The sequence below is a fragment of the Chiloscyllium plagiosum genome, chromosome 41, assembly GCF_004010195.1.
Source record: "Chiloscyllium plagiosum isolate BGI_BamShark_2017 chromosome 41, ASM401019v2, whole genome shotgun sequence".
NCBI classification, from domain to species: domain Eukaryota; kingdom Metazoa; phylum Chordata; class Chondrichthyes; order Orectolobiformes; family Hemiscylliidae; genus Chiloscyllium; species Chiloscyllium plagiosum.
In genome coordinates, this window is record NC_057750.1 from 7,743,000 (window position 1) to 7,769,703 (window position 26,704).

A 26,704-nucleotide genomic window follows, 5' to 3' on the forward strand; every position below is an offset into this window, starting at 1 on the left:
CCTCCCGGGCCCAGGGCTCGTCAAACCTAATCATCCTGGTTAATCAAACGTGCTAATTAAGATAGCTGACAAATCTATATCCAAATAACTCAAGTAGGGCTGCCATGTCTTATAAAAATGGTCTGTTGTGTGGTGCACCACTTTTGTAAAAACGTCCATAACTAATTTCTGCCATCCCACCAGCACTGGTTTGTTTTTAACAAAATGCTTGATCTTCAAGGGCATGGGAGTTTTTTTTTGTTGATTCCTTCCTGCATCCTGGGCAAGAATGGTGCTTGTCACCCATCCCCAATTGCCCTGGAAGCGAGTGGCTTGCTAAGGCGCTTCAGAAGGCAATCATAGACAGGCCGGACGGGGTAAGATTTCCCTCCCTGAACGGCAGTGGTGAACTAGTTTGTTTTAACAATAATGCGATTGTTTCTCTGTCTCTCCCACTCCACATTAGAATCCCCACTGTGTGGAGACAGGCCCTTCGGCCCAACAAGTCCGCACCGAGCCTCTGAAGATTATCTCACCCAAACCCATTCCTCTACACTTACCCATTGCTCATGTATCTAACCTACACATCCCTGAATGCTATGGCCAATTCACCCTAACCTGCACATCTTTGGACTGTGGGAGGAAATCGGAGCACCGGGAGGAAACCCACACAGACACGGGGAGAATGTGCAAACTCCACACATTCAGACTTGAGCCCTCCAGTCCTGGCAGCATCTTGGTAAATCTCTTCTGAAACCTCTCCAAATTAATAATATCCTTCCTGTAACAACAGGGTGACTGGAGCTGGACACCGTATTCCATAAGAGGCCTCACCAACATCCTGCACAACCTCAACATGACATCCCAACTCCTAAACTCATCCAGTTCAATCCCAGCCTCTGACAGTTGCCAGAGGCTGGGATTGAACTGGATCCCTGCGCTGTGAGGCAGCAGTGCTAACTACTGGGCCACCGAAGTTTGCAAAAAAAAGAAATAGGGTTGTTTAGGCAGCATTTAGCACACTTGCTTTCATTGCCCTCACTCTTGAGTTTAGGAGTTGGGATGTCATATTGAGGTTGTACAGGATGTTGGTGAGGCCTCTTATGGAATACGGTGTCCAGCTCCAGTCACCCTGTTGTTATAGGAAGGATATTATTAATTTGGAGAGGGTTCAGAAGAGATTTACCAGGATGTTGCCGGGAATGGAGGGCTCAGGTTTGGAGGAGATAGGCTGGGACTTTTTTCCCCTGGAGTGTAGGAGGCCGAGGAGTGACGTCAGGAGGTTTATCTCATCATCAAGAGGAGCATAGATAATGTGAACAGCAAATATCTTTTGCCAAAGGTAAGGGATTTCAAGACTCAGGGCACATTTTTAAAACGTAAGACAAGAAAGATTTAAGAAGCACGTGAAGGGCAATTTTTTTTTTTCACACAGAGAGTGGTTTGTGTGTGGAATGAACTTCCAGAGAAAGTGACAGACGCAGGAACAGTTACACTATTTAAAAAGACATTTGGTTAAGTCCTTGAATAAAGAAATGTTGGGAGGGATATGGGCCAGGAGCAGGTAGATGGGACTAGTTTAGTTTGAGATTATGGTTGGCATGGACTGGTTGGACAGAGGGGTCTGTTTTCATGTTGCATGACTCTGACACCAAGTCCCACCTGCTCCAGACGTATTTTACAACATTTCTGAACAGAATGAGGATTAGCAAATATTCGTAACATTAGGGCTGCGCTGTTCTACAGAAATCAATGGCTTCTGCAGGCACACCATTTTAATCACGTGTTCCAATTTTAAAAATCGAGAAGCGTTTACGTACACACACAATACAGGTAAAAGTACAATTGCGCGTCCATGTTTACTTTGCAAACATTTACCTCCAGTCATTAATCAAAACAGCAAAGCACTCAGAACGATCAGTCACTCTCCTTCTTTGTTTTATCATTTTACCAACAAACACCCTAGGAGGTTAAAGGTCACATGCATATACTGTACAACCAAGAATCACAGAGCAGAATCTCATAGGTGGTGATTAAATCTTTCACGTCTGCCTACTCTCAGAATACTGAGACTCTTTAGAGATAAGACGGTGTCCATTACCCATTTCTTTATCTGCTAACCAAGAATGCAGTTATCAACATCTGGTTCCCCCCAATTAGCCACATGTGCCTTGGTCAACTGCACTTTTAGTAGTACAGTGGTTAGCACTGTTGCCTCACAGCACCAGGCACCCAGGTTCGATTCCAGGCTCAGGCAACTGTCTGTGTGGAGTTTGCACATTCTCCCTGCATCTGCAGGAGTTTCCTCTGGGTGCTCCAATTCCCTCCAACCGTCCAAAGATGTGCAGCTTCTGCTAAACATTGCCCCGTAGTGTCCAGCGACGCGCAGATTAGGAGGATTAGCCGTGGTTTAAAAAGCCCATGCAGGGTTACAGGATGCTAATCAGTGCAGACTCAATAGACCGAAATGTCCCTTTCTGCACCAATTCTATAGCCGGTGTTACCAGAAGCAATTGTGTTGCAGAACAGATCAATCAGGGAGCCCAGGTTGCCATGGTAGCGTGCGTTTTTACAATCAGGTTGCAGGCTGGAGCCGTGGGATGGTGATGGGAGAAGCTCAAATGTTGTCTCCATCACAGGGTCAACCAGGAATCTCTCCCGCTTTTACCGCCTGCCACTGGCGTGTGCTGGAAAGATCCGATGCGATAGGAAATCCTCAGATTGGCTGCATAATGACCACAGCCGCCTTAACCATCCAGGCCTGGAGCGGGACTTGAACCCTGAGAGCTAGCTCAGAAGCAGCTAGACACCGTACCACAAACGACTCAAGCTTTGAAAACTTCAAACAGACCCCTTTCCTGTAGCCTGGCATCTCTACAAGTCTCAACTCGGTTTTCCCAGCTTCCCTTTCATTCCCTTTCTTGTCCAAGCCTTGAAGCAGCTCAGTCTCCATTAGACTCAACGTTTGCTTCCCTTTTCAGGGACAGAAAGCCAAAAGTATGAGACAAGAGATCTCTCATCACTATCCTAAACAGACATCACCTCCTTTTCTTCTCGATTCTCGGCCCCAAATTACTCATCAATTGCAGCGACAATTGTTTCAAAAGACTGTGAAGTCTTTGCATAACAAGATCCCAGTGAATTGATCTGTTCTGGGTGACAGCACTGGGGAGACACTGGTAAAACTTGGGAGTTGTCAGAATCTTCAAGGTCCACTGAAACTCGCAACCATGTAACATCCAGGACCCCCAGCACCTTCCAACATTAGGAACTCAAAGACTTGAACCCCAGACTTGAACCTACAGAGTTCTGACTGAGAGGAGAGAGTGTGATGTCTAGGCTGAGGTGATATTAGTCCTGTGTGACTATTTCCTGTGTGACTATCTTCACTTCTGCTGGCAAACCAACAGGAGCAAGGGAAAGGCATTAAAACCCCAGCTTTAAATCAACATACCATCACCAAACAAAACCATAAATAAAACAAAGACTTATATTTACAAAGCACCTTTAGCTCAAGTTAACTGTGGCTCAGTGGGTAAGAACCCTCATCTCTAAGGTTCGAGTTCTGCTTTAGGCCTTGACCAATAGACATCAATGCTGACCTTTCAGTCTATTCCTGATGGAATGCAGTACTTTCAGTACCCTGATACCAGGGCCTCAGCTGCACTTTTGAGTTGGACTGACATAATGCCATGGGATCTTTTAAAGAGCATTTGGAAGACTGTGTTCAATTCTGGTCTCCTTGCTGTAGGAAAGATGTTGTGAAACTTGAAAGGGTTCAGTAAAGATTTACAAGGATGTTGCCTGGGTTGGAGGGTTTGAGCTACAGGGAGAGGCTGAATAGGCTGGGGCTGTTTTCCCTGGAGTGTTCGAGGCTGAGGGGTGGCCTCACAGAGTTTTATAAAACCATATGAGGGGCACTGATAGGGTAAATAGCACAGTGTAGGGGAGTCCAAAACTAGAGGGCATAGGTTTAAGGAGAGAGGGGAAAGATTTAAAAGGGACCCAAGAGGCAACTTTTTCCACACAGAGGGTGGTGCGTGTATGGAATGAGCTGCCAGAGGAAGTGGTGGAGGCTGGTACAATTACAGCATTTAAAAGGCATCTGGATGGGTATACGAATAGGAAGGGTTTGGAGGGATATACGCCAAGGGATATGGCAAATGGGACTCAATTAGGTTAGGATATCTGGTTGGCATGGACGAGTTAGACCAAAGGGTCTGTTTCCGTGCTGTATAACTCTGGCTCTCTTTGGTTAAAAACAGAAAGAACTGCAGATGCTGTAAATCAGAAACAAAAACACAAATTGCTGGAAAAGCTCAGTAGGTCTGGCAGCATCCGTAGAGAGAAATCAAAGTTGATATTTCAGGTCGAGTGACCTTTCCTCGGAACTTTCCCAACAACGTGTTTCGGTGCATGGTATCACGGTCAATGTTTGCTCTTCTGTCAAAATTCACAAAAGAACAGAAATATTTGGTCATGACCATACTGCTGTTTGTGGGATCTTGCTGAGCGCAAGTTGGCTTCATACTTCTCCACATTGCTGCAACAACAACCACACTTCAAAACAAAATCAAAAAGGACAGGACATTGTTTTTTTTCTGCCTTTAATTTAAAACATTGAATGATTTTTAAGAAAGAGATAAATATGGTTCTTGGGGTTAAAGGGTAAAGGAGAAAGCTGGCACAGGGAACTGAGTCGGATGATCACCCATGGTTACAACAAATGGGGGAGCAGGCTTGAAGGGCCGAGTGGTCTACTTCTGCTCTTACCTTCTATGTTTAATACAAGTAATTGCCTGGAAAATCACCGTCAGTAACTTCATAGGCTGAGCGCAGGTAGGATATGCTCACGTAAGTGTTGCAGCAGGAATAAAATGTTTTAATGATATTTGCTGAGAAATGACACATCTCAGGGACCTTCCCTGACACCCTACAAAATAGAGCTGTGCACGCTTCAGTAACAAATGCTCCCTCTTTTGCAATTTTACATCTGAGAGACTGAGTGTAGCACACCCTTAATACTGCACTGGTAACGCCAAGACCAGATTGTACACTTAAGTGTCTGGAGCGAAACTTGAACCCGCTATCATTCAGAGGCAACACTGCTACGCACTGAGACAGAGCGGACACCAAGCAGTGTCTAAGGCAAGAGTTTAGATGTTATTGATCAGGTTTAATGAATCAAAATATTACAGTTATAGCCAGACAAGACTTTCTTGTCAAGTTAGAAATTGGTAAAAGAAGCCAATTGTGAACCAACAGACCCAATATTGATCTTTTTGGTTAGGAAGAGTCATCGTCATAAAGTCATCCAGCACAGAAACAGCCCCTTCGGCCCAACCAGTCTGTGCCGACCATAATCCCAAACTAAACTCGCCCCGCCCCAGCTGCCTGCTCCTGGCCATATCCGTCCAAACCTTTCCTATCCATTTACTTATCTAAATATCTTTTCAATGTTGGAACTGCACGCACACCCTACACTTCCTCAGGAAGTTCATTCCACAGGTGAACCACCCTCTGTGTGTACAAACAAAAAAAGGCCCTCATGTCTTTTTCAAATCTCTCTCCTCTCACCTTAAAAATATGCCCCCTAGTTTTGAAATCCCCCATCCTAGGAAAGAGACACCTGCCATTCACCTTACACTGTACGTACCCCTCCAAGGTTTTATAAAGCTCCATAAAAGGTCACCCCTCAACCTCCTACACTCCAGTCAAAAAAGTCTCAGCCTACCCAACCTTTCTTTATAACTCAAACATTCCACCCCCTGCAACATCCTGGTAAATCTCTGCTGAACCTTTTCCAGCTTAATAATGTCCTTCTTGTAACAGGGTGACCAGAACTGGACACAGTGCTCTAGCAGAGCCCTCAATGTCCTGTACAATCTCAACATGACAGCCCAACTCCTATACTCAAAAGGACTAAGCAATGGAGGAACGACTTTAAGATGGATTTATGTTTCAGTTGGATTCAGTCACACAATCAACATGGTACATCCAACGGGTGCCCAATGAGCAAGCTTCCTCTTCCAACGGGGCGCCCAATGAGCAAGCTTCCTCTTCCAACGGGGCGCCCAATGAGCAAGCTTCCTCTCTCCTGGGCACCCAATGAGCAACTTCCTTTCCCCTGGGCGCCCAATGAGCAAGCTTCCTCTTCCCTGGGGTTAAAAGAATCCAACAAGGCACCGTGACGCTGGTTGAGGTGTAAATGCCCATAAAGACTGGCAGCAGTGAGAGGGGATGGACATTACTTAGCACTCGTGATTTTCAATCAAACGCAACAGCACCAAAAGAGCTAAAACTTTCAGTTTTAATACATTGACAATAATTTTCAGGACTGGAAGGGCACCTGTATACAGGGTCCCCCTCTGACCAATATTGCCTTCTGAACAGCCAAGAGATGCCCTTACAGACAGGGGCTTCAATCAGATCAATGCGCAGAAGATGTTTCTCCATTTTTGTTGGGTGGGGCAAGGTGGGGTCATTACAAGGCAGTTGTTAATGAATCCCAGCTGGGGAATTCCAGAGAAACAGATTCAGGGATTGCTTATACAGATCCAAAGGGACCGACAAGACCGCCCTGAAGGAGGAGCCAATTACTGCAGATGCTGGGATCTTAGATTAGATTCGATTCCCTACAGTGTGGAAACAGGCCCTTCGGCCCAGCAAGTCCACACTGACCCTCTGAAGAGCAACCCACCCAGACCCATTTCCCTCTGACTAATGCATCTAACATGATGAGCAAATTAGCATGGCCAATCCACCCTAACCTGCACATCTTTGGACTGTGGGAGGAAACCAGAGCACCCAAATGAAACCCACGCAGACACGGGGAGAATGTGCAAACTCCACACAGACAGTCACCCGAGGCTGGAATCGAACCTGGGACCCTGGTGCTGTGAGGCAGCAGTGCTAACCACTGAGCCACCGTGCTGCCCCTGTCTGTACTGAAAACAAATGCTGGAGATCACCGCATCCATGGAGAGACAGCAGGCTAATGTTTCAAGTCTAGGTGACCCTTTGTCGGAGCTGAAGTGAAGTGCAGAGGGGACAGCATTTACAATTCGGATTCTCACACTCCAATCACTTAATCTAAACTATCAACATCTTTTCTCCAACGGCATCCTACACCCACTACCCCCACCTTCCCAAACTAAAACAGAAATGCTCCCTCCACACTTCACTGCAGCTCTGACAAAGAGTCAGCTACCTGATGAAGGAGCGGTGCTCCAAAAGCTAGTACTTCCAAATATACCTGTTGGACTAGAACTTGGTGTTGTGTGATTTTTAACCTAGACTCAAAATGCTAGCTTACTCTCTCTCTCCATGGATGCTGTCAAAGGGTCACTGGACCCAAAACATTAATTCTGTTTCTCTCTCCACAGCTGCCACCTGACCTGTTGAGCTTTTCTAACTTTGTTTCTGATTTCCAGTATCCACAGTTCTTTGGTTTTTCTGACAAGACTGGTCAACATCTCATCAGAAAATTGACATTGGCAACAGTACAGCACATTCTATGCCCGTACGGCTTTGGCCTAGATTATGTGCTAAATAATCTTCGGACGAAACTCGGTCTCGTAGCCTCCTGACCCAGAGGCAGGAGCACTACCAACTGAGCTACAGCTGTGATCAGGGAGTTTCTCAGTTTAAATTCCCGGTCTTGCCCAGCCAGTTTCACCCGATGAGAAAACGTTTTGCAAAAAGCTGACAATACTTCAGAAAGTTTTACAGATATTTTAAGGCAGGTTGAGGGAGCTCTGCGCAGACCGGTTTTATGTTACAGACTTAAAAATGAGAAAACATACAGCTTCCAATCAAAGAGGATGATGTGGCGCTTTTTTCTTTTTAAAAAAAAAAGTATTGCGAGGATTCTGTTGTCAAGTCACACTCTGCAAGGTTCCCACATTTAAGTGGTGATTGTGGGGAGGGTGCTAGACACCTCTGCTCTGTGGGTGGGTGTGCACTTTTGCTCAGTGACTTGACTTTCGATTGGTTTTCCAACCAGGATCAAGGGGAACATGAGGCAACCATGGCTGACAGGAGAAGTCAGGGACAGCATAAAAGTAAGAGAAAGAGCACACAATGTGGTAAAGATTAGTGGGAATCCTTTAAAAACCACCAGAGGCTAACTAAAGAAAGCAATAAAGGAGTGGGGGAGGGGGGATAAAATATGAGTAGAAGCTAGCGAGCAATATAAACTAATATTACAAGAGATTCTTTTAGATATGTATCTAACTAAAAAGGTAGGGACAAGAGTGCATATTGCAGCATTGCAAAATGAGCCTGGAGATGGACCTATATACTTAATGGTAAGGTCCTGGGGAGTGTTGCTGAACAAAGAGATCTTGGAATGCAGGTTCATAGCTTCTTGAAAGTGGAGTTGCAGGAAGATAGGATAGTGAAGGCCGAGTTTGGTATGCTTTCCTTTATTGGTCAGAGTATTGAGTACAGGAGTTGGGAGGTCATGTTGCTGCTGTACAGGACATTGGTCAGGCCCACTGTTGGAATATTGCGTGCAATTCTGGTCTCCTTCCTATCGGAAAGATGTTGTGAAACTTGAAAGGGTTCAGAAAAGATTTACAAGGATGTTGCCAGGGTTGGAGAGTTTGAGCTATAGGGAGAGGCTGAACAGGCTGGGGCTGTTTTCCCTGGAGTGTCAGAGGCTGAGGAGTGACTTTATAGAGGTTTACAAAAATTATGAGGGGCATGGATAGGATAAATAGACAAAGTCTTTTCCCTGGGGTTGGGGAGTCCAGAACTAGAGGGCATAGGTTTAGGGTGAGACGGCAACGATATAAAAGGGGCAACTTTTTCACGCAGAGGGTGGTACGTGTATGGAATGAGCTGCCAGAGGATGTGGTGGAGGCTGGTACAATTGCAACATTTAAGAGGCATTTGGATGGGTATATGAACATGAAGGGTTTGGAGGGATATGAGCCAGGTGCTGGCAGGTGGGACTAGATTGGGTTGGGATATCTGGGTCAGCATGGACGGGTTGGACCGAAGGGTCTGTTTCCATGCTGTACATCTCTATGATTCTATGTAGTAATGGGGAGCAAAGAGATGGCAGAGGAAATGAACAGGTACTTTGCATCAGTTTTCACAGTGGAAGACACTAGCAGCATACCAGAACTCCAAGACAGAGCCTCACCACTAAAGAGGTCACAAGTCTGAAGGTGGATAAATTACCTGAACCGGATGGACTACAGCCCAGGGGTGAGAGACCACGAGACGTAGAGATGAGGAGTCATTGGCGGTGATTTTTCAGGAATCACTCTAGTCTGGGAGAGTCCCAGAGGACTGGAAATGGCTAATGTAACCCCCCTGTTTAATAAAGGAGAGAGGCAGAAGACAGGAAACCATAGGCTGGTTAGCCTGACCCTCGGACGTTGGGAAGATTTTACAGTCCATTATTAAAAGGATGAGATTGCAGAGTACTTGGAAGTTAAATAGGGTTGAGTCAGCAAGGGTCATGGCTGACAAATCAGTTAGAATCCTTTGAAGTGATAACAAGCGAGTTAGATTAAAGACAGCCCAATGGAAGCAATCCATTTGCATTTCCAAAAGGCCTTTGCCAAGGCGCTGCACAGGAGGCAGCTAAATAAGAGAAGAGCCCATGGTGTTAGGAGCAAGGTACTGACATGGATAGAGGATTGGCTGACTGGCAGAAGACAGGGATAAACAGGATGGCAGCCTGTGATTAATGGGGTTCCACAGAGATCAGTGTTGAGATCACAACTCATGATCTAGATGAAGGAACTGAAGGCATTGTTGCTGTGTTTGCAGATACGTGGAGGGACAGGTAGCATTGAGGACGTAGGAAGGCTACAGAAGGACTTGGAGAGGCCAGGAGTGTGGGCAAAATAGCAGGAAATGGAATACAACATGGGTAGGTGAGAGGTTATGCACATGCACCTTTGTAGGAAGCAGCAGCTTAGACTAAATCCTAAAGGGGTAAGGCTTCAGAAATCTGAAGCACAAAGTGACTTGGGAGTCACAGTTAACATGCAGGTTCAGTTGGCAGTTAGGAAGGCAAATGTAATGTTACCAATCATTTCAACAAGGTTAGATTACAAGAGCAGAAATGTACACCTGAGGCTGCAAAAGGCTTTGGTCAGATTACATTTGGAATATTGTGAGCAGTTTTGGGCCCCGTAACTGCAGAAGGGATATGCTAGTGTTGAGGGGAATCAGAACAGGTTGACAAGAACGATCCTGACAACGAAAGGCTTGTCAATATGAAGAGTGGGTCTGAACTCAACGGAGTTCAGAAGGATGAAGGGGACCTCATTGAAACTTACAGAATACTGAGGGACTTGGATAGAGCAGACAAGGGGGAAGAGGTTTCCACCAGTAGGGGAGACGAGGACCAGAGGGCACAGCCTCAGAGTGAAGGGACAACCCTTTCAAACTGAGATTAGGAGGAAATTTTTCAGCCGGAGGGTGGGGAATCTATGAAACTTATTGCCGCAGAGGGCTGTGGGGGCCAAGTCATTGAGTGTATTGAAGAGAGAGATAGATAGGCTCTTGATTTGTAAGCGGATCAAAGGTTACAGGGAGAAGGCAGAACCGGGTTGAGAAACACACGATCAAATGGAGGAGCAGACTCAATGGGCTGAATGGCCTAATTCTGCTCCTTTATCTTTTGGTCTTAGGACTCCGTCATATTAGTGCGGACGTTGTGCACAACATCTTGATTGATTCCTGGGTGAGAGGCTACGTCGCTGCATCTGAAAATGACAGCAGGTACATCCAACCCATGAAGGAGAGAATATCTCTCTTCCTCTCCTTTCTGAGAGTGGAACCCCCCCCCACTCCCCAGAAAGTTACACTCCCTCATTGTCCTTTTAAGAAGGGAATTTGCAAAGGGTGAGAAGGTGTGGAGAGGAGAGCTAATAAAAAGAAATCTTCAGATACACTGAAAGTATGAATCCTCAACTTGTAATGAACTGATGCTTCCACAACTTCACGTGCTCCAACAAGTCAACAGCCGGGAGGGAACCGAAGGAAAATATTGCCGTTGTCACTAGGAATCGGGAACTGGTGCCAGGACTGTACTTCACCTGACTTTTTTCTTCCTTTCCCACTTGTAGTATTTGCATATTGTCTTGTCTTCATGGGTGTGTTATACATAGGGTTTGTTTTCCAATTACAAAGTAGAGTTTTGGTTATAAAGAATTAAGTTAGTGCATCTTTTCTGCAAATTGTTGCAAATTATCCATTTGCAACAAATATCTGTTTTATTGTCAATTACAGCAACCTATTGAGCACTTTCTGTTAACCTGGGTTTAGCAATCAGGTAACTGAGGGACCTTCGATAAATTGATGAAATCTCTTCATGTTTACCAATAATTCTAGGAACAGTAAGACTGATTCAAGTGTTGTGCTCTTCTTCCTTCATAAAGGATAAAGTTAAAAATCACACAACCCCAGGTTATAGTCCAACAGGTTTATTTGGAAGCACTAGCTTTCAGAGTGCTGCTCCTTCATCAAGTAACTCATGGAGTAGGATCACAAGACACAGAATTTATAGCAAAACCTCATAATGTCATGCAGTTAAAACGATACATTGAACAATTTAATTGCATGATACTGATTCTTTGCTATAAATTCTCAACATCATGCAATTAAATCATTCAATATATGATCCTGCCTCACTAGTTATCTGATGAAGAAGCAGCGCTCTGAAGGCGAGTGCTTCCAAATAAACCTGTTGGACTATAATCTGCTTTTGTGAGATTTTTAACTTTGTCCATCCCAGTCCAACCCCCACTTCATAAGGTTACACAGCACCATATAACCTGGATGAAGATACAAATCTTCCAGAACACAATGCAAATTTCACTAGTACTCAAAAAAACACTTTCCTCTTCCTCCTCTGTCGTCCCCAAATAATTTCAAGGGGCATTTAATACAAATCTTAAAATTGCAACTACAAATGACTCAGACAGGTTGGTAGAGGGATTTGAGTTCATTCCCCCTCCTCTTCTTGCTCCACACCCTCTTGAACTTGAACCACGTCTTTGTTTGAAAGATGGAACAGAATGGTTAACAGCTGACGGTGAAAGCAGAGCATTGCTGCTCATGAGCAACAATCTAGCTCTGAGATGGTTATAATTATCGTACCTCACATTTAATAAGCTCTCGTCTTCCTCCCTAGCAGGGATGACTCAAGAAACGGAAACAGACTGAAAGTCCCAGGTCAGAACTCTGATAAGTTCAGGAAGATCAGCCACTGCAGAATCAATCATTAGCTTCCCCCAGACCATGCTCCTGATAGGTATCCAGTGTGAGAGCTAACAGAAAAGGAGTAAGTTGAGGTTGGATAAGGATACACAAGGGGCCAACACAATGGCTCAGTGGTTAGCACAGCTCCCTCACAGTGCCAGGGACCTGGGTTCGATTCCACCCTTGGGCCACCAACTGTGTGGAGTTTCCCTGTTCTCCCCGTGTCTGCACATATGTTTTCCCAGGGTGTTCCAGTTTCAATGTTGTGCCGACCCTTTATCCTACTCTCGGATCAGACTAACCTACGTACCCTTCATTATACTATCGTCCAGGTGCCTATCCAAGAGTCACTTAAACGTCCCTAATGTCTCTGACTCTACTCCCACTGCTGGCAGTGCATTCCACACACCCACCACTCTCTGTGTAAAGAGCCAACCTCTGACATCTCCCCTAAACCTTCCTCCAATCACCTTAAAATTATGTCCCCTCAGGATAGACACTTCTGCCCTGGGAAAAAGTCTCTGGCTATCCACTCTATCTATGCCTCTCATCATCTTGTACACCTCTATCAAATCACCTCTTATCCTTCTTCACTCCAATGAGAAAAACCCTAGCACCCTCAGTCTTCCTTCATAAGACATGCCCTCCAGTCCAGGCAGTACCCTGGTAAACCTCCTCTGCACCCTCTCTAAAGCTTCCACATCCTTTCTGTAATGAGACGACCAGAACTGAATACAGTATTCCAAGTGTCGTCTAACCAGAGCTCAAGGGCTGCAGCATAACCTCACAGCTCAACTCAATCCCCCTGCTAATGAAAGCCAACACATATTTTGCCTTCATATCAACTTGGGTGACAACTTAGAGGGATCTATGGACACGGACCCCAAGATCCCTCTGTTCCTCCACATTGCCAAGAATCCTGCCTTTAACCCTGTATTCTGCATTCAAATTCGACCTTCCAAAGTGAATCACTCCATCTGCCACTTATCAGCCCAGTTCTGCCTCCTGTCAATGTCCCGTTGCAACCCACAACAGCTCTCCACACTATCCACAACTCCACCACCCTTTGTATCACGGGCAAACTTACTAATTCACCCTTCCACTTCCTCATCCAAGTCATTTATAAAAGTCAAAGAGCAAAAGGTCCCACAACCAATCCCAACCGAACACCACTGGTCACTGAGCTCCAGCTGAATACTTTCCATCTACCACCACCATCTGTCTTCTATGGGCCAGCCAATTCCTCCCACAGTCCAAAGATGTGCAGGTTAGGGTGGATTGGACATGCTAAATTACCCCTTTGTGACCAACGGTGCGCAGGATCAGTGGATTAGGCATGGGAAATGTTGGGTTATGGGGATAGGTTGGGGACGGCTGATGTTTGGGTCTCAGTGGGATGCGTTTTGGAGGATAAGTGCAGACTCGATGGGCCAAATAGCCCCTTTCTGAATTGTAAGGATTCTGTTCTATGATTTGTGCTTGCGATAGGCTTGAGTGGCAGCTGTGGGTCAATGAGGAGTGTTCTTGCCTCAGTCAGAAGTTCATCGGTTCAAGTCCCACTCTAGAGGCTCAAATACTTTGCAAGCATATAATCTCGACAAAAAGCTTGGAGTGCTGTACTGAAGGAGTGCTGCACTGATGCTCCAGGGAAAACAGCCCCAGCCTGTTCAGCCTCTCCCTGTAGCTCAGATCCTCCAACCCTGGCAACATCCTTGTAAATCTTTTCTGAACCCTTTCAAGTTTCACAACATCTTTCCGATAGGAAGGAGACCAGAACTCCAAGGTCTCTTTGTTCAGCAACACTCCCTAGGACCTTACCATTAAGTGTATAAGTCCTGCTAAGATTTGCTTTCCCAAAATGCAGCACCTCACATTTATCTGAATTAAACTCCATCTGCCACTTCTCAGCCCATTGGCCCATCTGGGCAAGATCCTGTTGTAATCTGAGGTAACCCTCTTCACTGTCTATTACACCTCCAATTTTGGCGTCATCTGCTAACTTACTAACTGTACCGCTTATGCTCGCATACAAATCATTTATGTAAATGACAAAAAGTAGGGGTAAATAGGCAAAGTCTTTTCCCTGGGATCAGGGAGTCCAGAACTAGAGGGCATAGGTTTAGGGTGAGAGGCGAAAGATATAAAAGAGACCTAAGGGGCAACTTTTTCACACAGAGGGTGGTACGTGTATGGAATGAGCTGCCAGAAGATGTGGTGGAGGCTGGTACAATTGCAACATTTAAGAGGCATTTGGATGGGTATATGAATAGGAAGGGTTTGGAGGGATATGGGCCAGGTGCTGGCAGGTGGGACTAGATTGGGTTGGGATATCTGGTTGGCATGGACGGGTTGGACCGAAGGGTCTGTTTCCATGCTGTACATCTCTATGACTCTATGTGCCATCTTTCAGACAAGATGCTTTTCGGAGGCTTCACCTGCTCTGTCATGTGACTGTCCTCAAACTCCTGATGATAAATTATGAATGGGGCCAAGCTCGCCCCCCACCACCATGTCCAGGCACGGCCTGGGGGTTGGTTGGCTCAGTTGGCTAACTCTAACCATAAAGTGATGCCAATAGCACAGGTTCAATTCCTGCATCACCATGAGGTCTCCTTCCAAACTCTCCCCTTGGAGGTGTGGGGACCCTCATGTTAAACCACCACCAGTTTCCTCTCTTTGGCTCTCTGTCTAACCAGAGATCAACCCTCCCCCTCAAATCATCTGCACCAAAAAATATCAACTGGCTATCTGCCTTGCAGCTGTTAGTGGGACTGAGATGGAGGAGAAGTCTGCACCCAGAGACTGGGGAGCCTGTGTAATTCTCTGCCACAGAAGGTGTTTGAGACCAAAACATTGAAAGTTTTCCAGAAGGGGATATGGAGAGTTCTGAGGGCTGAAGGGGGGAGGGGGAAGCGGGAGCAGGGGGGCTGAGTTGGATGATCAGCCAGTGACCATATTATATTTGGGGGGAGGAAAGCAGGCTGGAGGGGCCGAATGACCTTCACCTGCTCCTATTTCCTATGAAACTTTTTCTAGTGTCTGCACAGGCAGAGTTTAATCAATGGCAGCGTGGGAAAACTCATTTCCTTTCTGCTTTTTTTTTGGTTGGTGAAGTTTTCTGAGAGCACGGTTTCAGTGTGTAGTTTCTGTACCAGGAACAGGGCTGTGTGCTGAAGTTTTTTACAAGATGGGCGGGAACCGACTACTGATCAATTTCATCTCTGGAACGTGAGCTTACAGACTTCAACTCGTGGGGATCCATCAAAACTTACTTCTGACCTGGCCCACCTCCAGACAATTCAGAATTAACCTCGACATTAACTTAACGAGGAGGTTTTTGATTTTGTTTTTAAAAGCTGCCATTCCTATCCAAAAGCCCACTCTGAAAATGTAAGAGACGAACCGAGAGTGAAAGTGCATTGGCCAAATGAACTAAACAAACAGGTTTCTTGAGGACAGATGTTTCTCACCGAGATACACAACCGTGAAACAGCTGGAACAAACTCCCCCGCCCATCTCAAATCCTGTTTCACGCTCAAAAGACTTGCACAAACATGATTAAACCCAGCCACCAAGTCAGGGGGCAAAATATATTGCTTTAAAATATATTTGGAACGATTAAGAGATACAAGCATTCAATGTGACACTCTTGTTTAGCTCCGAGACAGCAAACGATTGAAAATCACCAGATAGACATTTCTAAACAATACGATGGGGGGGGGTTGACAGGCTTCCACGCTGTACGGAGGTACAGCAAGATCCCACAACCGCAATCAAACTCAAATTGTCAGTGGCACACACACAAAATGAAACAAAAAAAAATCTCTTATAAATTTCCAAAGTTGCACTTAGATGAGGTCTGTTTGGTTTCATGTGTAGCAATTGCACGTTCGATTCTTACTTTCTGATCCACGATGGAACAGGCAAGTTCCTTGACTCTCGCTAAGGTGCTGTCGCCACTAGTCGGTAGCAGGACGGATTCCCGGGTCAGTCCTATCTGGATGATGAACGAGGTACCCACGCAGCCGGGCGGGCAAGGGCTAGCGACCCCCTGTCCCAGGCAAGGAGCTGGGCTACTGGGGCAGGCAACAGACACAGAACTCATCACCTGCCCCTCCGGTGCAAGGCGACTCAGGGAGACAGGCAGGGGAGCGATGGGGCAACAGAGATTGAAAGTGGTGCTGGAGAGAGAGAGCAAAAGATCCCTTCGAAAATAAAAAAAAACTCCAGCAGCAGCCTCAACACAAACTTGTTCCAATGCCAACAATGAGTGGACTCACTCTGTTTTGATAGTTTAAACCCACAAAATGGCGTCAAATATAAAAAAACAGGAAACACCCTACCCTCGCTGACTCCTTCAATAACTTATTAGTCTATTGTGCGGCGAGAGAGGGAGAAGGAGGGGACTCAGAGTTTGACAGGCAGCGCTGGAACTAATCATAAACTTTGTTAGCGTCCAACAAGAGGAGGATCCACACACTCTGTGCGAGCGAATGAGGGCTGGGGGGGTGAAAATTCAGCTCCCGGACCTCACAGACACCAGGGATTGTGACTTTTCCCAACTAATTACACAACAAAACTTGTCTTTAATCTGGCGGATGGTTCCTCTAACTTGATAACTTTTAGTGTCAAAGCAACTCCCCTTTCCCTCAGAAACCAGGGAGCAGGTTTTGATTTTCTTTCTGAGGAGGGGTCAATGGACCTGAAACGTTCACTCTGATTTCTCTGCTGCCAGACACACTGAGCTTTTCCAGCAATTTCAGGTTTTGTTACTGATTTCCAGCACTTCTTTCGGTTTTGAATTGTGTTTTTCCTTTTGATTTTTCCTGGGATAGGGGCATAGCCAGCAATTGTCACTCAGTCCTAATTGTCCCCTGAACTGAGTGGCTACTTAGGGTCATTTCACGGGGCAATTAAGGGTCAACCACATTGCTGTGGGTCCAGAGTCACGTGTAGGCCAGAATGAGTAAGGATTTCCTTCTCTAGAGGGTATTATTGAGCCAGACCGTTTTTATTAAACAACCAAACTCTGGTTTGGGGATTGGTAGAGAGATTGAGTTTCAGAGCCATGTTGCAGCTGTACAAAACTCTGGTGCGGCTGCACTTGGAGTATTGAGTGCAGTTCTGGTCACCGCATTATAGGAAGGATGTGGAAGCTTTGGAAAGGGTGCAGAGGAGATTTACCAGGATGTTGCCGGGTATGGACGTAAGGTCTTATGAGGAAAGGCTGAGGGATTTGGGTCTGTTTTCATTAGAAGAGCAGTAATTTCCTTATATTTGAGGATTTTTTTTTAACAACAATTAATGATTCTTGTCACAGTCACCATAACTAACTATAGCTTTTAATTTCGTAATGGTTACTTAATAGAGACATATAAGATGATCAGAGGATTGTATTAGGGTGGACAGGGAAAGCCTTTTTGCACTGATGGTGATTCATAGAAAGCACGAGGGGACATAGCTTTAAACTGAGGGGTGATAGATATAGGACAGATGTCAGAGGTAGGTTCTTTACTCAGGCAATAGTAAGGGTGTGGAACGCCCTGTCTACATCAGTAGTAGACTCGCCAACTTTAAGGGCATTTAAATGGCCATTGGATAAGTGTATGGATGATAATGGAATTGTGTAGGTTAGATGGGCTTCAGATTGGTTCCACAGGTTGGCGCAATATTGAGGGCCGAAGGGCCTGTACAGCGCTGTAGTGTTCCATATTCTAACTCAGGATACTGGAGAAACCCAGCAGGTCTGGCAGCATCTGACATTTCATAATGGACTCCAAACATTAACTCTCGCTCCACAGATGCCCGCCAGACTTGCTGAGTTTCTCCAGCAATTTTGTTTCAGATCCTAATCCGCAGTAATGTCCTCATATCTGAGGATTTTTTAACAACAATGAATGATTATTGTCACAGTCACAGTTGCTAACTCTAGCTTTTACTTTCAGAATGGTTAATGTAAGTTCCACAAGCTGCAATGATGGGATTTGAAGTCATGGTCCCAGCACTATAGTCCTTGATCTCACTATTGACTAGTTCAGCAGTAATAGCGCTGGTCATTGACTTCAGGAAACAAGCTAGAGGGCATGCCCCTGTCTACATCAATGGTGCTGAGGTGGAGAGGGTGGAGAGCATCAAGTTCCTAGGAGTGGTGATCACCAACAATCTGCCCTGGTCCATCCACGTTGATGGGAAGGTCAAGAAAGCACATCAACTCTTCTACTTCCTCAGGAGGCTAAGGAAATTCAGCGTGTCCATAAAGACTCTTGCCAATTTTTATTATCGCAGCATAGAAAGCATCCTATTCGGATGTGGTACAGCAACTGCTCTGCCCAGGACCTGTAAGAAACTACAGAGAGATGTGAACACAGCCCAGACCATCACACAAGCCAGCCTTCCATCCGTTGACTCCATCTAGACTTTTCGTTGCCTCAGAAAGGTACCCAACATCATCAAAGACAAACGTGTGGAGCTGATGAAGGGCTTATGCTCGAAACGTCGACTCTCCTGCTCCTCGGATGCTGCCTGACCTGCTGTGCTTTTCCAGCAACACACTCTCGACTCTGATCTCCAGCATCTGCAGTCCTCACCTTCTCCTAAAGTCATCAAAGACAACTCCCACCCCGGTTATAATCTCTTCCACCCTCTTCCATTGGGCAAAAGATATAAAAGCTCAAGCACACGTACCGACAGGTTAAAGAACAGCTTCTTCCCTGCTGTTAATAGATTTCTGAATGGACCTCTCAAATTTTATATTTAATGTTGATCTCACTCTTTGTGCAGCTTCTCTGCAGCTGTACCATTGTATTCCTCACTCTGTTCTAACACTCTCATGCACTTTGTATGGTATGACCTGCCCATACCGCATGCTAAACAAAACCTTTCGCTGTACCTAAATACACACGACAATAATAAATCAAATCAAATCAAAATATTATTAGCTGTCCTCAACAGCTTTCATCATCAATTTGGACTGACCGTGAGCCCTCATTATAGGTCAGTTTATGTGAAAACAAAAGTTACTTGAAGCCACACAGGAAGCCTGGATGTCACTAATTGTGCTTTTAATTCATAAATAAAAGCATGTCCTATGGATTGTGTGTGGCCAATCATTAGAAGGACCATTAAGTCTGTTCCCAAGTCATTAGCTCAGCATTGAGGTATTAACCATTCAAAACCAGTCCTGCTGGGTGGGATCTGTCACCCACTGGCCTGAAACCAGATCCCTGGAGACTCCCAGGAGGACAGTGGTGTCTCCTCATAACTTGCCTGAAGAGTTCAGATATCCCCATTGTCTGGTGAGGAGACCCTGGCTTCTAACTGACTGAAACTGAACAGGGCAGCACCATTGCCTCACAGCGCCAGTGAACTGAGTTTGATTCCAGCCTTGGGTGACTGTCTGTGTGGAGTTTGCACATTCTCCCCGTGACTGCGTGGGTGTGCTCCGGTTTCCTCCCACAGTCCAAAGATGCGCAGGTCAGGATGGAATGACGGTGATCAATTACCCCATAGTGTCCAGGAATGGGCAGCCTCAGTGAGTTAGGCATGGGAAATGCGGGTTTAGAGGGATAGGGTGGGTCTGGGCTTATTGCTCGGTGAGCTGAACAGCCTCCCTCTGCAATGTAGGGAATCTATGCTTCCTTTCGGGAAGGCACTGAGGACACATCAGGGACACGCAAGTGGTGAAGTCAAGATGCTGGAGGGAACACACAAACCTCCAAACGACCATTGACCCAACCCTTCCAACTCCACCTACTCCATGTGAGGTCAAATCTTCCAGTCGCACAATAACTTCATTTACAATCTCAGAACCCACTGAAATGAGTCATCCTCTATTCTGAGGCACAGCCTGAGAAGAAGAAATAGTAAACGTCATGATCTCAGGACATTCTAAAGGGCTCCACAACCAATAGTACTTCCAATCTGTGGTTACTGCCTTAATGTAGTATACAGTGTAGGCAGTTTGCTCAAGAGTACGTTCCCACAAGCAGCAATATGATCATGAACAGATCAGTTGTTTTAATGCATGTTGAGGGATATAGAATTGACCAGGCAGAACTCCCCTCCATGCTTTCAAAATAATTCCATCAGATCTTTGGAGTGTACAAAAGAAAACAATGGAATTTTGATTTAATTCAGAAGATGATTCCCTGGGTACCGTCCTATGGAATTCCAGCCTATATACTGTTCCTTACTCCCTGGAGTGAGAATTGAACAGACTATCTTCTGACTTAGACATCCACGCCAGGTTTGAAATCACATTGGAAGCACTGCGCACTGTTTTAAATTGCCAATTTTAAGAAGCATATTGAGGAAACGTACATCCAAAGGGTCTGTTTCCATGCTGTATAACTCTATGACAGCTACAAGCGTGATTTCAGAGTATCACTGGATGGTGTATGAGGAAGAAGATGGAGGCATTGAAATCATTAAATGTTTGGACAAATTGAATCCACATTATGGTCCACTGTGGTACACTGAATTTGAGCACGAAAGGGGGAATGACGAATCAAGGAACAAGAAAAAAAAATGCAAATTCAATCTTGCAACAAAAGGGAAGTCACCATAACCCCCCACTACAGAGAGACAATCGGTAGCAGTTTAAACCTGAGGATTCTGGATAAGTAACCTCAGCAGATACAAGAATTGAACTCACCCCCTTAGCATCACGCTGCGTTACAAACCAACCCAATGCTGTAAAGAAAAAGAAAAATGCAGGGGCTGCAGGGAAAGAACAAAGAATTAATTCGATAGCTCAATCAAAATGTGGGGAGGCAATGACTACGAATGGTATTATTGCTGGACTATTAATCCAGAGACCCAGATAACGTTCTGGGTTCAAATCCCACTATGGTGGAACTTGAATTCAATAAATATCTGTACTTCAAGAGTCTAATGATGACCATGAGTCGATTGTCAGGAAATCCCATCCTGAGGGAACTCATGAGGGAACGAAACTGCCACCCTTACCTGGTCTGGCCTACATGTGACTCCAGACCCACAACAATGTGGTTGGCTGTTAACTGCACCTTAGGCAATTAGGGCTGGCCTAACCAGTGATAGCCTCATCTTGTGAATGAATAAAAAAAAGCTGGTGAGTCACAATGGGCCAAGTGGCCTCCTTCTACGCTGTGTCATTCTAATGAGCTAATGAAATGCTGGAGGAGTTTTTGTTTGACACAGCTGGTGGAACAAGAGTCCAGAAGGAACCAGATGGGGTTTTTTATCAAGGTATGGGGCTGGGGATTGTTAAGAAATGAACCACAGGAGTTCAGTTGGCAGGTGGGTTAGATGGGACTAGCATACGTTCTTGCTAGGGGCATAGTCTAAGACAAAAAAGCTACAGATGCTGGAATCCAAAGTAGACAAGTGGGAGGCTGGAAGAACACAGCAAGGCAGGCAGCATCAGGAGGGACAGGCAGGAGGCTGGGGGAACACAGCAAGGCAGGCAGCATCAGGAGAGACAGGCAGGAGGCGGGGGAACACAGCAAGGCAGGCAGCATCAGGAGGGACAGGCAGGAGGCGGGGTGGGGGAAGGGGAAATGAGGAAACTGTTGAAGTCCACATTGATGCCCTGGGGTTGAAGTGTTCCAGTCGTCTGGTGGTGAGTGGCGGTGCCTCATCTTTCGCCTCATCTTTCTCCCCACCCCCACCCTCCTCTCACTTATCTCTCCACCCTTCAGGAACTCTGCCTGTATTCCTGATGAGGGGCTTTTGCCCAAAACGTCGATTTTACTGCTCCTCGGATGCTGCCTGAACTGCTGTGCTCTTCCAGCACCACTCTCATCCAGAATCTGGTTTCCAGCATCTGCAGTCATTGTTTTTACTTAATCTTTTCAGTCAGATCATCAGTCAGCATTGGGCTCTTGTGTTGCAGTGGTACTGTCCCTATATCTGAGCCAGGAGACCTAGGTTCAAGTACTACCTGCTCCCAAGGGCTGGCGTAACATGCCTGAGCAGGTTGATTAAAAATCATCACTCAGCATCTTAATGAGTGTAGTCACTGACACTTGGTAGACCATGGCATGCTTGCCCAATTATGACAATTAGAAAGATTCCATGCAGTGTCACAGAGAGCTAATTGTTATATAATATCTACTGTGAGAACATCAACAATAACAAAAATCTGTATTTATATAGATCCTTTAGTATTGTAAATGTTTGCAAGGCACTAAACAGAAGCTTTACCAAACTAAGTATGACCCTAAGCCTTGTAGGGAAATATCTGTGACTAAAAGTGTCCAAACCTGGATCAAAGAAATAGATTTAGGGAGTATCTTACAAGAGGAGAGCAAGAGGAGTGCAGATGCAGAATTGACATGGGACAAAAATAACTGCAGATGCTGGAATCCAAGGTAGACAGGCAGCACCAGTAGATGGAGAAGTCAATGTTTCATGTGTAACCCTTCCCGAAACATTGACTTCTCCAACTGCTGATGCTGCCTGGCTTACTATGTTCTCCCAGCCTCCTGCCTGTCCCCCCTGATGCTGCCTTGTCTTGCTGTGTTGTCCCAGCCTCCTGCCTGTCTCTCCCGATGCTGCCTGGCTTGCTGTTTTCTCCCAACCTCCTGCCTGTCCCTCCTGATGCTGCCTGGCCTGCTGTGTTCTCCCAGCCTCCTGCCTGTCCCCCCTGATGCTGCCTTGTCTTGCTGTGTTCCCCCATCCTCCTGCCTGTCTCTCCTGATGCTGCCTGGCTTACTATGTTCTCCCAGCCTCCTGCCTGTCCCTCCTGATGCTGCCTTGTCTTGCTGTGTTCCCCCATCCTCCTGCCTGTCTCTCCTGATGCTGCCTGGCTTACTATGATCTCCCAGCCTCCTGCCTGTCCCCCCTGATGCTGCCTTGTCTTGCTGTGTTCCCCCAGCCTCCTGCCTGTCTCTCCCGATGCTGCCTGGCTTGCTGTGTTCTCCCAACCTCCTGCCTGTCTCTCCTGATGCTGCCGGCCTTGCTGTGTTCCCCCAGCCTCCTGCCTGTCTACAGCAGCACAGTCTGGGTGAATTGCCAGAGGCGTGGAGGCCCGGGCTTTACCCAGCTGCTGGAACTGTGCATGAGTCGGTTCACACTGCTGCACCTTTCAATCTTTGGTTTATCCCCCTGCACCCATGGGATTATAAGTCTCTACATTTCAGATACCTTTTTTTATCTCAACAAACAAAAGCTTTCTGAGGCACTGGGAAAATGTACTTCAAAGCTGATACGTTCCATTACAATACAATCTGCCAATGGGAAAGTCTCCCAATCTTATCTCCTGCCATAAGTCCAAAGATGTGCAGGTTATGGATTGGCCAAGCTAAATTGTCCCATAGTGTCCAGGGATGTGAGGCAAGGTAAATTAAATGTGGGGTTATGGTAATAGTGTAGGGGTAGGATGCTCTTCGAAGTTTCAGTGCTGAGCTGATGGGCTGAATGGCCTCTATCCGCACTATAGCAATTCCATAATTCTACAGCAAGTGTATTGGAGAGATTTAGGGATTGATAAACACCCTGGTTGGCCACAGCTTCTGGCCAAGAGGTAGTAACACCTACTGTGACACAAGACCTGCTCCTCCACCTTGATTTCATGCTGAAACCTTTGAAATGGCACTTGAGCAATGTTCCCGCTGAGCTGTGCGGTCATGAAGCTGCTGGGAAATTCTGTGAATGGAGTGTGCTGATACTTTGGCTCTTGCTTCCGGAAGCTGGTGCTGATCTCGGAGCTTGAACGAAAATTGGGAGGGAGCGTCACATTTTCATCATCATAGTATCCCTACAGTGCGTGGAAACAGGCCATTTAGCTCAACAAGTTCAGACTGACCCTCCAAAGAGAAACCCACCCAGAACCCATTCCCTTACATTTTCATGTGACTAATGCACCTAGCCTGAACACTATGGGCAATCCACATTAACCTGCACATCTTTGCACTGTGGGAGGAAACTGGAGCAAACCCACACAGGCACAGGGAGAACGTGCAAACTCCATACAGACAGTCGCCTGAGGGTGGAATCGAACCAGGTCCCTGGTGCTATGAGGCAGCAGTGCTAACCACTGAGCCACCGTGCCATCCTAAAGCCACAACCTCCTGACTTCGACAGAGATGCCACATCAACACCAATTGAAAGTGACATCTTTTGGATTTGGTTTGATCTATTACTGTCACGTGTTCTGAGGTACAGTGAAAAGTGTTGTCTGACATGCTTTACAGGCAGATCATACCATACAAGTGCATCAGGGTAACAGAACAGAGTGCAGGATACCGAGAAAGTGCAGAGAGACACATCCATAATTACACTGAGCAGGTACATTCTAAAGTCTGATAACAGAAGCTGTTCATGAATCTGTTTGCACTTGTATACTAACATTTATTTCTTCTGTCTGACGGAGGAGAGTATAACCGGGGTGGGACGGGTCTGTGATGATGTTGGCTGCCTTCCTGAGGCAGTGGGAAGTGTAGGCGGAGTCAGTGGATGGGAGGCTGGTGAGGGACTGGGCTGTGTTCACGTCTCTCTGGAGTTTCTTACTGTCCCGGACAGAGCTGTTGCCGTACCAGGCCATGATGCATCCGGATAGGATGCTTTCTGTGGTGCATCTGTAAAAATTGGTAAGAGTCCTAGTGGACATGCTGACTTTCCTTTGCTTCCTGAGAATGTAGAAGGATTGGTGTGCTTTCTTGGCCGTAGTGTCAATGTGGAACAGGACAGATAGTTGGTGCTCATCTTTTTATTTTAATTCATTCAGGGGTTGTGGGCATCACTGGTTCTGTTGCCCATTCCCTACTTCCCCTGGAAAAGGTGGGGATGAGCTGCCATCTTGATCCCCTACAGTCCGTGTGCTGTGGGTAGCTCCACAATGCTGTGAGAGAGGCAGTTCCAGTGACACTGAGAGAACACCGGTCTACACCGGTCTACACTGAAGCACTCCATGCAACAAGATCTGGAGGGCTTTTGCCCGAAACATCGATTTTCCTGCCCCTTGGATGCTGCCTGACCTGCTGTGCTTTTCCAGCGCCATTCTCTCGACTGTAATCTCCAGCATCTGCAGTCTTCACTTTCGCCTAAGATCTGGACAATATCCAGGCTTGGGCTGACAAGTGGCAAGTAACATTCACACCACAAAGCTGTCAGGCTGTGACCATCTACCTTCTAACCACTGCCCATTGATATTCAATGGTTTTATCATCGCTGAATCTCCAACTATCAAAATCCTTAATGTTGCCATTGACCAAAAATTCAATTGCACTCATTATATAAATACAGTGGCTATGAGAGTTGGATCAGAGGCTAGGAATACTGCAGCGAGTAACTCACTTCCTGACTCCCCAAACCCTGTCCACCATCAACAAGACACAAGTCAAAAGTGTGGAATGCTCCCCACTTGCCTGGATGGGTGCAGCTCACTATTTATGAATGCACTGCAAACATTTCACCAAAGATCCTCAGACAGCGTCTTCCAATTCCATGACCACTTTCACCTAGAAGGACAAGAACAGCTGTTACATGGAACACCGCCCCCTGCAAGTTCCCCTCCAAGCCACTCACCATCCTAACTTGGGAATATATCGCCGTTCCTTCACTATCACTGGGTCATGATCCCGGAGCTCCCTCCCACAGCACATAGACTGTAACAGATCAAGAAGGCGGCTCAAGGACAACAAGAGACGGCCAATATATACTGGCCCAGCCAGTGACACTCACATCCCATGAATGTATAAAAATGACATTCCAATTCCGGATAGTGAGTGATTTGGATGGGAACTTGCAATGACTGGTGTTCCCAAGCATCTGCTGCCTTTGTCCTTCTAGTTGGAAGTGCTCATGGGCTTGGAAGGCACTGTTAGAGAAGCCTTGGTGAGTTGCTCCAGTGTATCTTGTAGATGGTACACACTGCTACTACTGAGCATCGGCGGTGAAGGGAATAGATGCTTGTGGATGTGGTGCCAATCATGCGGGGCCTGCTTTGTCCTGGATGGTGTTGAGCTTCTTGAGTGTTGTTGGAGCTGCCCCCATCCAGGGCAAGTGGGGAGTATTCCATCACACTCCTGACTTGTGCCTTGTAGATGGTGGACAGGCTTTGGGGAATGTGCAGGTGAGTTACTTGTCACAGAATTCCCAGCCTCTCCTTGCTCTTGTAGCCACATAATTTTATGATTACTCTTTTTCATGAATGAGACATCAAATTCAGACCCTGCCTGCCCTGTCAGTAGATTGAATGGTGCTACTGAATTTAAAAAGGAAATCTCTAGAAAGGGAGGCAAGAGAGGAGGGGGAGTGGCATTTTTGATAAGGGATAGCATTACAGCTGTGCTGAAGGAGGATATTCCCGGAAATACATCCAGGGAAGTTACTTGGGTGGAACTGAGAAATAAGAAAGGGATGATCACCTTATTGGGATTGTATTATAGACCCCCTAATAGTCAGTGGGAAATTGAGAAACAAACTTGTAAGGAGGTCTCAGCTATCTGTAAGAATAATAGGGTGGTTATGGTAGGGGATTTTAACTTTCCAAACATCAACTGGGACTGCCATA

The 26,704-nt window shown here is 46.2% G+C and overlaps 1 protein-coding gene across 2 annotated transcripts in view; it reads right to left on the bottom strand.

Annotated features, from left to right (window-relative positions):
- The window catches only part of prkd2 (protein kinase D2), a 102,336-nt gene extending 85,731 nt beyond the window's left edge, over positions 1-16,605 (bottom strand). Inside the window, exon 1 of one of the 2 annotated variants that reach the window (XM_043680867.1) lies at positions 16,109-16,605. In XM_043680867.1, the coding sequence (XP_043536802.1) occupies positions 16,109-16,312 (204 nt within the window). In that variant the 5' untranslated portion in view covers positions 16,313-16,605. The remainder of the gene's footprint in view (positions 1-16,108) is intronic. The other variant, XM_043680868.1, reaches the window with a different exon arrangement.
- Between the last annotated feature and the right edge of the window lie 10,099 nt (positions 16,606-26,704).